Consider the following 17,298-nt stretch of genomic DNA (forward strand, 5'->3'; position numbering starts at 1 on the left):
GTACAACTGCGACAGAAGGATTAGATTATTGGGGCTTCCGACTGCTGCTAGTTATCCAGAAATTGTTGTTGTTGCCGCATATACTGAAACACTCACATTACAATGATTGTTCCCTTCGAAAATGTGGCTTGGAATAGTCGTGTACAAAGGAAAGCAGTTAGCTTTACACACTCGACCAATACCATAATATTGCGGAGAACATTGGTACTGCTTGTACTTGAGTCGTCAAGAAGTTGGTTGAAGGGACACAACTGGTAATCGAGATGACTGAGAAGGCTTCGATGAGGCTACAGTCATGGTAGAGGTCAATGCCGATTTACGTCGTGCAGACAGTTGCAGATTTTGAGTGTGTGACATGAGCATTCATTCATGATTTCTATCTACTGACGTTAATCGTCATATCTCTATGAGATCTAAACACTTGGTGGTATATCGCTGTTCGAAAAGGAGGGTCGTCTCAAAGATGACCAAAGGACTTTTATTGTGGAAACGAAATATGCATGTCCCAAGAGTACCGAAGCTACGCCCGCATAGCCATGCGCCCGTGACATGATATTAGATAGGATTTGCAAGAAAACTTGAGTGGTGATGGTGATCAAGCACCTCGAAACAGCACTTGTTTAACGAGGTGTTGAAGCAAGCAATCGACCAAGACTTCCACTGGCGAACGATGGCTCAGGGACCGGTGACTTGGCATAGACAATCTCGCCTTCGATTGTACTAGTAGACGTTTTTGATATGGATGCCGCTGACTTGTGCGAGTATGACTTTGGACTCGACGGAGCCGTTAATGGGGTAACCAGGTCGATCGACTTGGCTCCATAGGATCCACTATGCGACGGCTTTGTCCTAGGTGGGAGAGGCCTTGTAGTGGCGGGTGTGTATGGAAGCGAGTAGCTCACCGACGAGGCCGGGGTATGTGAGAGCGAAGGAGCGGCACTAAAGCTGATTTGCGAAGTGGAGTTACGGTTGTAGCGGGGTCGAACGGTATCAGGGAAGTATGCAGGTGATTGGAATTTGCGAAGGTATTTTGACGCGTCCGAATCAAAGCGCTGATACCGGTCGGCGCTGTTGTCGTCTGATGAGATGTCGGAGAAGGCACATGACGAGCGTTTTGACTCAGGCTGAGTGGGGGAGCGCTGAGGTACAATGTCGCGGAAGGCAAAGTCGTCGAAGGTGAAGTTGGCAAACGGCGTAGTTGGCGGTGAGTAATGATCGTATGAATAGGTAAGGCTCTTCTCGGTGTCCTTCTTCTTGCAGCTACATGTGCATGTTAGTGGATGGTCTGTGCATAGCTGAGTGGGTGTGTGCCATACCTTTCCGAGCAGTAGAGCACAGAGTTACTAGGAACAATAATTTGCTTCTCGCAGACAGTGCTACAACAAAACATTAGCACACAGTAGTGAGGAGTCGATGACGACAACATACCAGTAGTTCAAAAAGCTAACCGCCATTGAGTCCTCGTCTTCGTCGGATTCGACTTCCTTGTAATGAACGACTTTGGAAGCGGATTTGCTTCCGTGGGAATGAGTCCGCTTTGACAGAGGCCTGGAAGGCCGTGCGTGCGCAGGTTGCGACTTTTTGGATTGATGGGACGGGTGACGAACGTGATGCGTGGCCATTATGGATGTGGATGAACTTTAAAAGCCTCACTCTGATAATCGCGCACGGTGCACGATCTTGTTACAGGGCTGGAAGTCGGGCAGCGAAGAAGCGGTGACACAGGCCGCCGAGTTACTTGCTGCTGATATGACGGAAGGTTCGTGCGTGGCTTTGTTTAGAATCCTTATCGCTTGGGTTCTGCGCCAACGTTTTAGCCAGGAACACTATAATGGATGTCTAGATCGCGACGATGTACAAGGACGGAGACGGATGGATGGATCAGGCGCCCTTTGGTGGAGAGTAACAACAATGCGACACCGGGAACATGTAGACAAGTAACTTACCAGGACAAGATGAGGGACGTGCGACGTCGGGAGGGAGGATGAAAACAGGTCCCAGTACTTTCTGATAGGCGGTGCAGTGTATTCCCGGGGAATGACGATGCGCGGGCTGGGCTGGGGGCGATAAGCAGCAGTTCGTGAGAGAGAGCAAAGCCGAGTATTTCCACGAGGCAGGCGGCTTTCAGCGGCAGGGGAATAAGTAATGTATCGGGGATCGATAAGAAGACGAGCGAGGGACTGTGGTCAATAAGTAATTACGAGACCGGTGCCTGCGATTTCCGATGTGCAGTTCTAGAACGCGGTTGACGACGACGGATCTAAATATGCGGTCGGGATATGGTTGCGCGTGTGGGGATGATTCGTGATAGCCATCAAGATAGAGCCATTGATATCATCCAGCACGCCATACCGGCACCCGCTGCGCGCTGACTCCTCACCACCAACCCCCACTCGCATCCACCACGGTGCCTTGCTACAATTTAATTTTTCCCGTTGCAGCCACAGCGGGGAAGCCTGGCCATACTGCATCATTAAGCATCGCAGCGTTGTGCATACAGACGTCGTGGGCATCGTGTTGCAGCGAATGGCGGGCCGAAGCATGCACACGGAAATACCACAAGGTCCACGTTCTTGTGCACTTCGGTACAACTCGCAGCGGGTACCATACTACACACCACTGTCCATTCGGGTGCGTATCGCTGATGCGACATTGTCCCATCTTCTTTGTGTTGCGAGCTCTCTCAACACAATGAAGCCATATTGCGTGTGTCTCACACACTTCTTCATCCGGTAATCCGGCGCGGCCCCTCCTGCAATCAACTCACCACTCCGCTGTCGGACTTTGAACAGCGTTTTGCAAGCTCACAAATCTCACCAGTCGGCTTACGAGCCGCCCTACATCGTGTTTGTTCCTTGTCCATAATTCGCATGTCTGAAGCACCCTCCGCCTGAGTGACTTTTGACTGTGCATAAGCAAAATGCGGGTCCATTGTCTACTCGCGTAACTCTATCCTAGCGGCCGCGCAATGAAAGAGCCAACCGGATCTTCTAAAGTGCCCTCACCGTCTCGTCGACGATCGTGAATCATCAGAAAATCTCTTAGGCCTGAAACCAGACACCTTACTATGTGCAGCAGTCCACGATCGTCAGGGTGTGTGTGTGTACCCGCAGTAGAAGTCTAGCCTTCATATGTCGGTCAAGAGTTTTCTCTCTCAACATCACAAACCTCAAACAGAAAACGGGTCGTCCATGGATTGTCCTTTCGTGACACGCCACAGTTGGATCGGGGTCGAAGTTGGATAAAACGGCCCTTCCTGTTGATGTTCAGGTACCGGTGGGCAATTGACCTGCTCGAATCTGAAACGGTTCCGCTCTACCCCACAAAAGTCAGCAACAACTCACCCGATGTCGTAACATGGCCAGGAAAACAAGACGCGGAGAGACCCACTACACGCGTTCAAAAAAGTCTCGAACGTCTGCTCGTTGCGAATCGTCGCAGATATTAAGACTTCGAGTGCCGGGTTGATGTCAAAGAATTCTCCTAGGGTCGAGACCAGACGCGGTATGACGGACTTGTCGTATGTCTGCGACGTTGTTAAACCCACTTCTCCACGACGATGCAATAGCAATGGCTTACGACGTCTGCTCCCATCACAATATCTGGCACTTCCATGCCATAGTCTTCGGAAAATGTCGTCGCATCAACCGGATAGCCCCACTTTAACGCCGCTGTCCGTACCTGGACCTGAGACTTGTCATCGACATCGAGTCCATTGAGAAAGAGATTGGTTTTGATGGCATCGACAACGGCCTCGTCGCCGTCTGTAGCAACGACACCAGCAGCTCCCAGGTGCTTTGCGCAAAGGATTGACAACATGCCAGTTCCCGCGCCAAGTTCAAACAATCTCTTCCCGTAAACGGATGATCGGCCAGTCTCGGATGCAAGATGCGATCCGAGAAGCAACGCGGCTTCCCACGTCCTAAGACCAGTAGTTCCAGACGATGAGATGACGGATCGCGCTTCAAGCAGCGTTACTGCCCGCTCGTGCGATGTGCTGTCGTCATTTAATCGCTCAGGGTAAGAGTACGTCACAAATGCTTTTTGCTGAGCCGCGTCGGCCTCGGAGGGCAGATCAGCAATAAGCAGAGTAGTCATCGCTTCCATAATATCATCTGAGATTTCCTACAAACAGAACGAAATGAAAGGTCAGCACATGCTGGAACGTATCTTCGCCGTTGAAAGAAGGCTATTGCGACTTGATGTGTGGCTGAGCTACAGTAGAAATGAAGCAACGATGAAGAGATAGGAGACCATACATCCTCCTCCGGGTCAGTGATCGACCTCTCGAGTTTTGCGACGAGTTGTTTTAGTGTCCTGAGCTGGTAGCGCTCCGGAGGTGGTGAAGTGACGTTGGCTGTATCAAACAGATTCTTGAACAACCACGACTGCACCTCCGGCGCTTTCAACGTAGCATCATCTGGCCACTTGAGATTCTGAGGCTCTACCAGCTGGAAATACTGGCGTTGCAGTATGCGCAGTTGCGGCAGATTGCGAGGGTCGTCCATGGTGATGGAAGCTGTTTAGATCGAGACCGTATCTCTAATATTTGCAAAGCGCTCCAATATCTCTAGTGAGCCAGCTTGACTTTTGGCGAATGTGACAATGTTCGAGTTCAGCGCTCCCACTTGATGAGGGGGAGGATTTCCATGTACGTGCTTACCTAATTTTGCAGCGGGGCGGCTTGGCAGTCTAAGCGAGCAGACGCACCGCCGACCGCCGACACGTTGAACGCAAATTCGACATCTCCATCTTGCCGCCAGCTAACCACAGGTAATCGACAACAGCAAGATCGATCTCTGTCCAGTACGTTCACTACCGACCCAACTCGCCGTGTCGCTCTTGTGAATTCCGTCTAATTGCCGCGTTGCAGGTCGAATCTTCCCAACATGGCCGACTCTCAAGTTACTCTGCGCACGCGCAAGTTCATCCGCAACCCCCTCCTCGGACGTCGTCAGATGGTCGTGTAAGTGCAGGAACTGCCGGGCACGCAATTGCGGAGGATTGAGTCTGACGGGATTAATACAGCGATGTCCTCCACCCCAACCGCGCGAACGTTTCCAAGGACGAGCTCCGTGGCAAGCTCGGTGAGCTGTACAAGGCCAAGAAGGACGATGTCTCCGTCTTCGGTTTCAAGACACACTTCGGTGGCGGCAAGAGCACCGGCTTCGCTCTCATCTACGACAGCGCCGAGGCCATGAAGAAGTTCGAGCCCCGCTACAGGCTAGTACGCTACGGCATGGCCACCAAGGTCGAGAAGGCCAGCAGGCAGCAGCGTACGTCTCCCCTGCGTCTACAAACACTGCCGCAACTATGGCGATGGATATGGGCTATGGTACACAACATATACTGACTGGACAACAGGCAAGCAGCGCAAGAACAGGATGAAGGAGTTCCGGGGCACAGCCAAGACCAAGGGTGGTGCGAAGAAGGACAAGAAATAAGCGGGTGCACACTGATGATGACTACGAAGGTCATGGCTGGAGTCGATTGGCGGTTTCTCTACAACTACTGGTTCGCCTGGTTCTTCATCATGGTGGATACGGAGTTGCTTCTGCGGGCATCGGCATGTATATCTACGAGCGCCTGAAAAACTCTTGCGGATGGGAACGACAAGACGGATGGCGTTTGAGATCAATTGTCTGCTAACCATCAATGCATATCATGGACTTTACGATCCTCCAATTATTTTGCCACTCACTCCAAGATTTCGGATGTTTCCCTCCGGTCACACTGTTATCCTGTCTCGTGCACACCACAGGGAGGGAAGAGCCCTGAAGGTCAGATCTCTTACTTTCATATTTGATGCAACTTTTCATGATAATGTCGGTATGGTTTTCCATTCTGTTCTGCGTAGTCATCAGTCAAACCGTCGCCTTCTTCGCCTCTACAGTACCCACCCCTGGTGACCCAACCCCCACGGGCCGTCCGTTCTTCTCCCTCGCAGCCCTCCACTCCCTGTCTCTAACTTCTTTGGTACTTAAAATAGCCCTTGCATTTCTCTCCAATCCTTCGTCCCTCTCGCTTCCCAACCCTTCAAACCCATGAGCACCATCCATTCCAACATCCGCGGCAACCTGTGCCTCTAGATCCCGTTGCCGTGTGCGCAGTTGTTCAAGTCGACTTGTAGAGCAAGAAGGAGTGCGTGAACGTAGCATGAAGGCGTGGTTCGGAGACATCAGGCAATATCAGAACACGTAGAAGACTATGAAGCCGATGGGGACAAGGAGACCGACAGTTAGGCCGATCGTTGCGCCGGAGGATAATCCCATTTTGGAACGAGAGTTGCTCAGAGACGATAGATTCTTGTTGGAGATGCTCTGATAGTAGTAAGCGTAATGTTTCCAAGTCGCTGTGTGGTATCAAGCGTACTTGAACCGCGTTGTAGAGCCGAAGCTTCTCAAGGTAAATGGATAGAGCAACAGAGGGCAGAACACGAAGATGCTGAGGCTGTTGTATATAGAGCTTCGCTAACCTTCAATGCATTGTATCGTCCAGCGAACTGCCACGGTGCATACACATGATTCTCACGCTCAAACATCACTATTCTTGCCGTAGGGTAGTGTGAGGATCTGGGTCCTTTCAGTCAGCATGTCCAACAAGCGCATTGTTGGGTACCTTTTCATCACGGACTGATATTCATACACACCAGGACAGCATGGTGACTGCATTCAGTAGCACGCCGTCAAGTAACGATTGCTGTGATGGTTTGAATTACTACTCTTATTCAATACAGATGCGTGGTCGCCCAAGTGATGCTTTTCCACTTATCAAACGACAATTTACGGCGTCGGGCGTTACTGCTCCCGTGCTTCAAAGTCCTCAGGTTGCCTGGGGTATTCTTCTGAGGACTGTGGCGCAATGTTTTCGACTTCGGCCTTGGCTTCCTCCCAAGCGGCCTTGTTCCGTTTTGCCCAGTCGATGTGACATTGAGCGAATTCCATCTGTGGCTGTTAGCAAGAGTTCAAGGAAGAAGGTTGGGCTTGTGACATACCATGTAACGTCGTAAATCGTCCTCCTTCTCGCTCTGGAATCTCCGCAGATCCTTCATCACGCCTGAACTTGCGTCTTTGGTGTCTTTCTCAGCGACAGTCAGCGCTTGTTCGAGCTGCCGGTTCGTTAGCGTCTCAAAGTCTCTTAGTATCTATCATCTGAAGCATACCTGTACCATACTGTCCCTTGTCTTGCCGATCTGATCTCTCCGTGTCTTTTCAGGGTCTACATCTGCCATGCCCCTAAAGGCGTGTGTAATGGATCCAAAGAGCTTGTTAGTGACAAAGTTACCACTCGCAGTTTTCTTGTGCGGACTTGTGGGTGGTGAATGGCTATCAGGAGCGCCCTGTGCACTAGATGGTGTGTCACCATGTGTGGGTGGGAAGTCAGAATCAATGGACGCCCTGTCTTCCTCCGATCTCCTATGTTGCTCTGCATCGCCGCTACTGCGCTGTGAGCTGTTCGACGCAGCGCGACTTCGCGGCGGCTGATGACCAACGCCACTTAGGTGTTGTTCCAGTCGCTTCGATTCTGCTTCGCTACGTTCAAGCGATTCGAGTAAATTGCGCTTCTTCTCTAGTTCGTCCTTGGTCATATCCTCCTGTATCCGCTTGAGCACTCGATATCTTAGTGTCGAGCGTACAACACCGGCGAACTGTGCGCTCTCACGCATGGGCTCAGAGAAGCCTGCGCTGAGTGAAGAAGAGAGTTCGGTCGTCGCAATATACGTGGAATCAACGGCTTGGCCCGTCTTTTCTATGGCCGCGGCAAGAGATTGGGTTTGTTCGGAAAGCGAAAAGGCATTAAAGCGGGCGCCCAGATCCGCCATGTCCTCTCCCCAGTTTCCAAGATGCATAAGCAGGCGTCTGTTGACCTTCTCCATTGGTCCCTGTAGCAGGTGCTCCAAGTCTTTTGATGAGTTCTCAAAGCTGACAAAGTATGGGTCTAGCTCTTCCTCTGACATGTCCCGCGTCTCGGGAGGGAAGCGACCGAAGATAGCAGGACCTGGTGTTGTGTGCGCGGCCGCTGAAGGCATGGCTGCATTGTTGGCTGGTGATACTGGCGTACCAGAGCTGGATGTAGCGCCGCCTGACTTCAACTTGGCGGAAGACGAGGGAACTGGAAGGTAGCTGTGTGCTTGGGAAGGGTTCGCAGGGTCGAGCGGAGGTGCCTTGAGGATCTGTTTGGGTATATTGGAGACAGGCGGGCTAGTAAGTACGTCATTCTATCGAAACATGTTAGTTCAATAGGATGCTCGGTCGGGTGCTGGACAGGCCTACCCAGCTTGTGTATGGGTCGAGGAACCTCCAGAATACACCGTCTTCCAGAATATCTTTCATCTTCCTGCACCTATTTAAGAAGACGGCCAACATGCGCTTCCGCAGTTCTATGATGCCAGCGTCTTCCTTTGCCTTTGTCGGTTTCGCGGCGTAGTCGGCCATGGTATGCTTCTCGGGTATCGGCGGTACGATGAGCGTTGGGTGCAGCCTGACCAACTCGGCGCGTAACGATGCGAACTCGGAGTATCTGCGCTTTACTTCGAGGCCCTGCATGTGTTAATCTCAGGCATTCCCCGTCTGCCGATCTAACATACGCCGCAATTGATGGTGTACTGTATGTAGTTGACACCGTCCTTCCCCGCGCTCGTGATCAGTACCAGTTGGTCTGGGTGCTCGTACAGCCATTGTTCCACGCGCGCGTCATAACCACCCTTCTTGGGCGCCTTGGGGTCTGCATGGTCCTGCTGCTCTTCGTCATAGTCGACGCTATCCATGTCCCGCTGCGAGACATACTCGGGCGACTCTTGTGCGGGGGACGAAGCCTCAGAGGGCGGAGTCGCGGGACGGTAGGGGACTTGATCATGTCAGCGGATAGTGCTGGCGATTACTTCAGAGGGTGTGTAGAAGCCTTACGGGCAGCGGGCGAAGCTAAACCGGGAATGTCTGATGTGTTGGAATCATGGCGGGCAAAGGATCCATACGGATTGTTGTCCTCGTCGTCCCACATGTCGTTGCTGTAGTCGTCGCGCTCACTCTGGGGAAACAATGGTGGCTCCTATGGTAAAGCGAGCGGGTTCAGGCTGCAGTGAGTGCGGATCTTGTGTTGTGCGGCTTGGGCATGCTGAAGCTCCAGGCTCTCACGGCAGCGGCAGTGACGTTGCGCCTGGTCCAAGCTCACCCTGTCAGCCACACCTGCTGTTCCAGTCCGCGACCGCCGCGATACGGCCTTCAAGTCGCCGCGAACATGATGAACAGCTATGTCTATACCGCAAACAACATCATTTCACACATCACTTTGTTAGTAGCTAAAGTGCGTGGATACCTTTCCAAGTCTGTCAGCATGCTTTCTTAACCAGAAGCTACATTTGTCTTTCCGGCCAACTTTGACGCAAGATTCAAAGCTCACAGATAGAGCATCTGCACGAAAGCATCCCTAGTGGTGTGTGACTATGAATATGAGACCAGGTCTGATCTCTCGGTTTAGCCTAGCGCACATGCGCTGCCTACAACAGGGCTACTGGTTCTCAGCCTTCTGCTGAATCTCACATTCCTCATCATTTGCGTTTTTCCAGCCTCCTCCTTCTCTCCATCAGAGTTCGCATCACCATGAGACTGCTGAACACCAGATCTCTCGAATTCAGTTGTGTGTACGTTCCTAACAGAGTACCGGACTACGTAATCTTATCCCATCGCTGGGGATCAGAGGAGGTCACATATGCCGATATTATACAAGCTCCACTCTCCGAGCCAACAAGTGTGACACGCAACAAATCTGGCTTCTTGAAAGTACAGGGAGCATGTACACTAGCTCTTCAGAATGTATACGAGTGGATATGGATCGACAGTTGTTGCATTGACAAATCAAGCTCAGCTGAACTACAGGAGACTATTAATTCGATGTGGAGATACTACAAGGATTCGAACATCTGTTTCGCATATTTGGAAGACGTCGTGGATTCGGAAGCAGGCTGGGGCATTGATCAGCCTGTTGGCAAGAGCGAGTGGTTCACCCGTGGTTGGACCCTACAGGAGCTCATCGCCCCGCATAGCGTGGAATTCTACTCGTCAAGGTGGCAACATATTGGCACTAATCTTGAAAAATACCAGGAGATTGCAGACATCACTGGTATCGATCGCGGTGTTCTGTGCAATGATTGGCACATCTCGTCTTTCAGCACAGCAGAGAAACTGTCCTGGGCAGCTCATCGAGCAGTGACAAAGGAGGAAGATGAGGCCTATTCACTTTTCGGCCTCTTCGACGTCAATTTGCCACTACTCTATGGAGAAGGCCGATTGAAAGCTTTTTTTCGACTCCAGGAAGCCATATATGACACTACATCGGATCACACGGGATTCTTGTATCTCCACAGTCGCAATAGCCATCGCCATTCCCTCTTAGCGGAATCCCCGAGTCAGTTCTGTAATAGGAAGACCTGTAAACTCTGTCCCGTTCAGAAAGATGAGAATTATTCCCCGTATTTCTCGTATGCTGATCTGGTCGAATCAGAGAGGTGGCACACACAAGCGCACGAAAAGATCATGACTACTGTTACCACGCGGCGGAACGAGGTATCGACTGTGCTTTCATTACTGGACTACTCCGAGATCAAAGACAAATTGTCTTATTTCGACAAAGTCACATTCTGCGACAATCCCCCCACCCACGTAGCATTGCTGAACTACACGCTGTCGGCATACGAGGACGGCGCTCTTTGTCTTCTCCTACGACGGCACCCAGGATATGATGCCACGATGCGCGTGCAAGTTCTTCCAGCGTTGTTGCCTCGTGTAGAAGACCATATTGCACGGCAACTAAAGAAGACAAGGGTCCTCATCTGCCGTTCAGAGTCAAGCCTTACAGAAAGGGAAAACACTCGGTATATGGAGACCATTTTTTCAGTTGATTGTGGATCATTTCTCATAGACGCATTTTTTGCAGTAAGAGGAAGCATTGAACAGCAAACTGCCCAAGACGGCACCGGGAGAAAGGAAAGATTTCCACAAATAGATAACAACAAACATTTCAGAGTTCAGGCGGAGCCAGGTAGGTCGACGGTAGAATGGAAACTCGTCGTCATGAAAGACGAGACATTAATCATACGGTTGGTGCAAGAAGATCAGATTTGGTCAATAAGAGAGGTCCTCGCACCAAAAAAGAAGGGCAGGAGGGTTACACAGAGATTGCGGACGTCTCACAAGGCCAAGAAACCTACTGATCGATGTGTCGTAACTCTAAGAGACGGAGAACGCCTATCTGTGAAGCTTCGGCGATTGCCTGCCTTCGCACGTGGTCATGCAGATGGTCAGACAGCAAAGCTACGATACATGATTTCAGTCGAATCTGATGTCAAATAAGGCTAGATTGTGAAACGCTCATTAATCGAGATGGGCCCCTAGATAATCCTAAAGATGTAGACTTCCGTTTCAGACCTTGCTCTCTTTGCTGTCAGCGACGTAATGCTGTGTTGCATCTATCTCATCGCCCTCCAGGACTCCCGTAATTGTACCCAAGTTCTCGTGATCAAAGAATCCTTCATTGGCTGCCAATTCTTCAAACGCCAACTGCCTCTCCGTGCCTATCGGAAGTATCTGCACTGGCCAAATAAGACACAAGCTGTAGTACACCGATCCTCCCATCAGAAATGATAATATGAAGCCAAGTTTGTACATATTTTTGCTAGCCTCGGCTACTGAATCGGGATCCAAAGACCCTGCGACACCATGAACAGTGAACGCAACCCCAGCAATCCAAGCAGCCAGCATGCGCAAATTCCAGCCTTTGTAGTACGAGTATGGACTTTTAGGTGAAGAGGTGTATAACGAGGGGACGTGGAAATTGCCTCTTCGAACGAGCCAGTAGTCGACGATCATGCAAGCGCATATTGGCATCAAGAACACGGTGTACGATCCAAGAAAAGTCAGGAACGATGTAGCGGAGGCGATTATTTTCCATGGAACAAGTAGAGGCGCGAGAATCGCACAGAGTACCTGGCCTCGGACGATGGTCAGCCAGCGAGGGAAGATTCCTGTAAGATCGGCGCCAACAGGGAGCGAGTTGCTTCCGGCGTTGGTGACAAGTACAGCGAGCATCATGCCGAAAGACGCGAACACCATTCCTGCTCGAGCTCCAGGAGTCCAATATTGATCCAAGATGGCGTCATAGAGATCCCAAACGTTCCAGTAGCTTTTACCAAGGACTTGTGTTGCAGCTGCAGTCGTCGCTGTACTCAAGAACATGACCAGTACTTTGCTGATAAGGATACCTACACCCTGGCTCCAAGTCACATCGCTGTACGAATGTCCGTATCTTGCTATATCAGGTTGGTTGATGAGCACCGGTGCCAGAGCACCCATGACAGAGTTGATGGCTTGAATCATAGGCCAGATGAGATCCGAGCCCGAAAGCTGTGTCTGCTTAGTTGTATAGGTGAAGCTTCCGATCTTGCCTCCGTTGGCGCTGATCACCCACCCAAGTACACCGAAGAGTGCTATTGTGGTATAGACAGCTTTCACCACGAAGAGATGTCGAAGTACCGTCGGATGAATGAACATAACCGACATTTGTACCTGTCGAAATCAGCATGCTCCCTAGAGCCAGAACTCAAATAGAGAGTTTGGAAGACACTTACCATCCAAAACAAGAAGAAGCTCAGCAAATCTCTACTTGTGATTCCCGCACTCTCTGGAAGATGATTCGGAATATTGTTGTAACCGTTCCCGAAGATGCCGCGCATGAAAACCGACGTGATGCGCCCTCCATAGTACGTCTGGGTCGCGAAGTAGATAATCGCTACTACTGCTCGTACTAAGATATACAAACTGGCTCCTCTCACACCAGCAGCCGCACGTACATAGACAGGGAAGCCGATGAAGTATTTTATAGCGCCACGACTGTTGAGCACGACCAGAATGGTGAGAATGGCTGAACCGATTACCGCAGCAATCATGCCGTGCCACCAGAGAAGACCAATCGAGACTAGAGATGCACCAAGGTTGTACGAGGAGGGGCTGAATGTCATGGTCAAATAGTAGGCAAAGTAATGTTGCCATCTCCATTTCCTGTCCGCTGCATCCTGTCAGTCGCAAGCTTCACAGAGTTGGGAGATATGGTGCGACTTACCTGGTGGACTGGGGAGGAGATCCTGGTTATACCGCACTTCTCCATGATCGCTTGTAGTTTGCAATGTCTCCTTGAACGATTTTGGAGAACTGAATGCTGCTTTGCTTCGCTGCAGAAAGCGCGACATGGCGGTCAAGTGAGAACTATCCCCAGATCGAGATCAGTCCGGACGCCCATCTCGTGCGAAGCTCCGGAGCATATAAGCCAGTTCATTGTTGATACAGATTGCATATCTTGCCACAATGATAGCCAAGCCATCCTATCAGCCAGGCATCTATTTCCACTGGAATCCAGGGTGTTAGAAAGACGGCATAGAACTCGGTTGATAAGGCGATAACGCATCGGGATGAAAGAAGCCGATTGACAGGGCAGGGTAGCTAGTGCACTAACCAGCACTGGTAAGGGTTAGCGCGATGTGCATCTCCAGGAAGAAGGCTGGTGTTTCGTGATGCGACGCGACGCGACGCGATAATCTTTGTGCACCATCGATGCGTGGTCGCGAGCGAGTCTAGCACGTCATTGTGCTTTGCACAACAAGCTTCCTTTTCGTTGCACTTAGCTCGAAGACTCGGTATGTGCTGGGGAAACCAGCATAGAGCAATGACATCATCGCACATCCTGTTCTTTGAACCCTAAAAGAGTACGTGGATATTGTACCATTAGGTTTATATCATTGACGCGCTCATAGTAAGTTCTACGAACCACCAGTCTTCGATCCGGGCTTGTACGGAAAAGTCTGGCGATAGTGATTTGCAATATCTCTGCGGGTCGCGACCCAAACGCCTTCCTTCTCAGAGATATACTTCATAAAGTTCCTCAGACTCTCCGATCTTCCTGGCTTACCAGCTATTCGGGAGTGCAGAGGAATCGTCATCATTTTACCGCCTTCTCTATACAAACAGTCGAATGTATCTTTGAGATACTGCTCATAGACAGCACCAGCTGAGCTTACAAAGCCTGGAAGCATGTGGAACTTGCCATCGTTACCTGTACCACCTTGTTAATTTGGAATAACCATACATGTGGAGTGTGTTTACAATCGTAGTTGTACGGCATCATCAATAGGCCCTCCTTCTCCATGTCAGGCAGTTCTTTCTCCCATGGCAGATCAATCCAGTATGGCGAGTCTTCGTTGTATACTTCGGAAGTATACAGCATCTTATGGCCCATCTCCTTCCACATGATTGGAAGCAGGCTAGCGGTATTTGGGGTTCCTCTACCAAAGTACGCTCCTACTGGAAATTCACCTGTGGTCGCATCAGTTCCATGCACGATCGTTATTGTGCGAAACATACCAGTTGCGGCCTCCAGAGCTTTACAGGTCTTCTTGATATAAGCTTTGTCGTCTTCAAGCGAATAATCCCAAATGTCAAGCCATCTATACCCATGGGCACCAATCTCATGGCCTTCTCTTACACATGCCTTCGCGAACGTTGGGTTTCTCTCCATAGCAACAGCGATGGCCCAAAGAGTCATGTTCCAGCCGAATTCCTTCATGAGGCGAAGTATCCGCCAAGCACCGCACCGACTGCCATACTCGTAGTCTTGCTCGCCGTTCAAGTGTCGCTGTTCTCTACCGCCGCCAGAAGGACCTTTCTCCCACAGGTAGGGTTCGCTGGTGCCATCGCCATCCAGTGGGTTGCGCTCGCCTCCTTCCTCGTAGTTCAACACGAAGGAGACTGCAATGCGGGCACCGTTTGGCCACTGTGCGTCATGGCCATCTTCACCAAAACCTGGAAGAATGCTCAGTATATGTGAGAACGCACGCTCTATGGGCTCGCACCTTCGAAATCTCTGGGGAGTTGTAGAGATTCCTCGACGTGGACCATGGCGGGCAAATTCACGAAACAATGACAAAGCCTGATGTTAATACCCAAGAATGAACATACACTCAAAGTATATCAAGCTTCGGGAGTGGTATCAAAGTATGGAATGTTTCAAGGTCCACTCCACACTAATGACCCCGAACTGATATCACACCATCCTGATTGCATCCTAAATGAGTTTCCCTCCACCTATCAATTACCTATCAACAACGGCGTTTCGATTAGAATACAATCAAGACATTTTTAGGTAAAGAAAGCACTGTCAGTTGGGTCTTTATCGGAAGTGGCCATTCCGACGACGATCAAATAGGCGTCCCACCAACCCCGCTTTGCCCTTATCGTTCCTTCCAACTTCGGAAGCCCACTCTAACAACCGTCAACGCGGCCGAGATTATTGCAAGCATGCGTTATCGGTACATGGAGATGCTGAATCATGTGTCACGACTGTTTGTGTTCCAGCATCTGGTAGATGGACCGCAATGGGCTTGCGCGCCTCCGATACTGGAATGGATAAACGGGCCCGCGAGACAGTTAGCTATTTGATGCCATACTGGCATGTACATGTGAACGTCACTGAGAACTCCAAGTCCCTGTTCTCTTACACAAAATGTCGGTTTTTTCGTTAGATGCAAGCCACGGCAATCCGGTCACGAAAGAGACACTCGAAGCACTATGCTCCCAGCTTGGGGTCAACATCGATGATAAAGAGAAGGAAGATTATCGTCGTTTGCTTGCTGTATTCCACGATGCAAGCGAACAATTGATGGCCATGGACGGTAGGGCATGACTGTTCTCTCTGCATATCGAAGTGAAGCTGACGTTGGTCTGTAGACTATGTCCCAATAGTTGACAAAGAACGCTTTTCTAGAGAAGACATCTACTTCCCGGAGAAATCTGACAATGCTCATGGAGCGTGGGCATGGAGATGCAACATTGTTGACAAGAAAGCCAAAGGCAATGGTAAACTTCATGGTAAAACGTTTGCTCTGAAAGACAATGTTGCAGTGAAAGATGTCCCAATGCTACTAGGCACGAATTTCATCAAAGGATATGTTCCAGATGTCGATGCAACTGTCACTACACGTATCCTAGAAGCTGGTGGTCAGATTCTCGGTAAAGCTGTTTGCGAAAACATGTGTCATTCTGCGACAAGTCATTCGTCAGGCACTGGAGTAGTGGAAAACCCGTTCGCCAAGGGTTATAGCGCTGGCGGAAGTTCGAGCGGCTCGGGTGTACTTGTAGCACTGGGGGAGGTTGACGGAGCGATCGGTGCAGACCAAGGTGGTAGCATCCGCGTCCCAGCCGCCAACTGCGGGATCATTGGATTGAAACCTACCTTTGGCCTTGTACCATATACGGGATGTGGAAGTAACGAGCCCACAAACGACCACGTTGGCCCAATGACACGAACAGTGCTCGAGAATGCCGTGTTGCTGGAAGCCATCGCTGGCACCGATAACATTGACGACCGTTCCTTCGCTGCTCCCCATCCATCCAAGATACCCATCTACAGCTCCATCAACAATCTCCCCAAGCAAAAACCACTTCAAGGCAAAAGCTTCGCCATAATCACCGAATCTCTTTCAACACCTGCCCTAGACTCACGAGTGATCCAAACATTCCGCACCGCTGTCTCCAAATACACAGACCTCGGCGCCACGGTCACGGAAATTTCGATACCACTTCACTCCAAAGGCGCTGCGATATGGACCGGAGTATCAAAAGTCGGCGGCTTCCTCGCCAAAACCACCGGTTCATTCGGACGCCGCGGACACCAGATGCTCGATCTAAACTCGTTGTTACATCCCATGGGCCAGGAAAACTGGAATGAAGCCTACGCCTCGACAAAGAATATATACTTGAACGGTCTCTACGCTACGCAAAAATTTCCCAATCTCCTCGCCAAGGCGACTAATCTGTCTCGACAATTGCGTGACGCTTACGATATGGCGCTCCAGCAATACGATATCTTGCTTACGCCTACACTGCCTTATGTAGCGACGAGTCATGCAAGTGTCGATGCGACACCGCTCGAGCAGATTGCGAAACAGATTGGATTGACGTCCAACACGGCGCCATTCAACCAAAGTGGGCATCCAGTATTGGCCATGCCGATTGGTATGTTGCCGGTACTAGAAGGACCTGGAGTCGAGGAAGGGATCAAGTTACCGGTTAGCATGCAGGTCATTGGGAAGTGGTGGGATGAAGTAGGTGTTTTCGAAGCGGCGTTTGCGTGGGAGAGGGAGAATGACTGGAGAGGTATGTGATACGTTATTGTACATGGTCGGCCAGGAGAATACAGGAAATATACGACGTTTCCCCCGACTCTGAACCCATCCTCTAGATCTTAAGTCGCCAT

At 50.6% G+C, this 17,298-nt stretch overlaps 8 protein-coding genes across 8 annotated transcripts; 3 read left to right on the forward strand and 5 right to left on the reverse strand.

The window, feature by feature from the left end:
• Window positions 1–620: 620 nt before the first annotated feature.
• On the reverse strand, window positions 621–1,622 carry J4E82_005783 (uncharacterized protein; the record flags this gene model as incomplete). The annotated part of the gene is made up of 3 exons (XM_051732044.1): window positions 621–1,260; window positions 1,317–1,376; window positions 1,429–1,622. The coding sequence occupies 3 exons, from the start codon at window positions 1,620–1,622 to the stop codon at window positions 621–623; spliced, it is 894 nt and encodes a 297-aa protein (XP_051588293.1).
• A 1,547-nt stretch (window positions 1,623–3,169) lies between these two features.
• J4E82_005784 (uncharacterized protein) lies at window positions 3,170–4,508 on the reverse strand (the record flags this gene model as incomplete). Its single annotated transcript, XM_051732045.1, has 4 exons — window positions 3,170–3,315; window positions 3,391–3,526; window positions 3,580–4,125; window positions 4,260–4,508. 4 exons carry the CDS (start codon window positions 4,506–4,508, stop codon window positions 3,170–3,172), a joined length of 1,077 nt encoding a protein of 358 aa, XP_051588294.1.
• Window positions 4,509–4,889: 381 nt separating this feature from the next.
• Window positions 4,890–5,444, forward strand: J4E82_005785 (uncharacterized protein; the record flags this gene model as incomplete). Its single annotated transcript, XM_051732046.1, has 3 exons — window positions 4,890–4,966; window positions 5,029–5,276; window positions 5,365–5,444. 3 exons carry the CDS (start codon window positions 4,890–4,892, stop codon window positions 5,442–5,444), a joined length of 405 nt encoding a protein of 134 aa, XP_051588295.1.
• Window positions 5,445–6,797: 1,353 nt separating this feature from the next.
• J4E82_005786 (uncharacterized protein) lies at window positions 6,798–9,000 on the reverse strand (the record flags this gene model as incomplete). The annotated part of the gene is made up of 6 exons (XM_051732047.1): window positions 6,798–6,944; window positions 6,995–7,108; window positions 7,163–8,218; window positions 8,274–8,540; window positions 8,588–8,847; window positions 8,907–9,000. The coding sequence occupies 6 exons, from the start codon at window positions 8,998–9,000 to the stop codon at window positions 6,798–6,800; spliced, it is 1,938 nt and encodes a 645-aa protein (XP_051588296.1).
• Window positions 9,001–9,599: 599 nt separating this feature from the next.
• Window positions 9,600–11,348, forward strand: J4E82_005787 (uncharacterized protein; the record flags this gene model as incomplete). The annotated part of the gene is made up of 1 exon (XM_051732048.1): window positions 9,600–11,348. One exon carries the CDS (start codon window positions 9,600–9,602, stop codon window positions 11,346–11,348), a length of 1,749 nt encoding a protein of 582 aa, XP_051588297.1.
• Window positions 11,349–11,417: 69 nt separating this feature from the next.
• Window positions 11,418–13,240, reverse strand: J4E82_005788 (uncharacterized protein; the record flags this gene model as incomplete). The annotated part of the gene is made up of 3 exons (XM_051732049.1): window positions 11,418–12,560; window positions 12,623–13,059; window positions 13,114–13,240. 3 exons carry the CDS (start codon window positions 13,238–13,240, stop codon window positions 11,418–11,420), a joined length of 1,707 nt encoding a protein of 568 aa, XP_051588298.1.
• Window positions 13,241–13,807: 567 nt separating this feature from the next.
• On the reverse strand, window positions 13,808–14,942 carry J4E82_005789 (uncharacterized protein; the record flags this gene model as incomplete). The annotated part of the gene is made up of 4 exons (XM_051732050.1): window positions 13,808–14,100; window positions 14,151–14,360; window positions 14,409–14,846; window positions 14,897–14,942. The coding sequence occupies 4 exons, from the start codon at window positions 14,940–14,942 to the stop codon at window positions 13,808–13,810; spliced, it is 987 nt and encodes a 328-aa protein (XP_051588299.1).
• Window positions 14,943–15,546: 604 nt separating this feature from the next.
• On the forward strand, window positions 15,547–17,206 carry J4E82_005790 (uncharacterized protein; the record flags this gene model as incomplete). The annotated part of the gene is made up of 2 exons (XM_051732051.1): window positions 15,547–15,715; window positions 15,786–17,206. The coding sequence occupies 2 exons, from the start codon at window positions 15,547–15,549 to the stop codon at window positions 17,204–17,206; spliced, it is 1,590 nt and encodes a 529-aa protein (XP_051588300.1).
• Between the last annotated feature and the right edge of the window lie 92 nt (window positions 17,207–17,298).

This window comes from Alternaria postmessia (assembly GCF_024291825.1).
Source record: "Alternaria postmessia strain BMP 2775 chromosome Unknown scaffold_31, whole genome shotgun sequence".
NCBI lineage: Eukaryota > Fungi > Ascomycota > Dothideomycetes > Pleosporales > Pleosporaceae > Alternaria > Alternaria postmessia.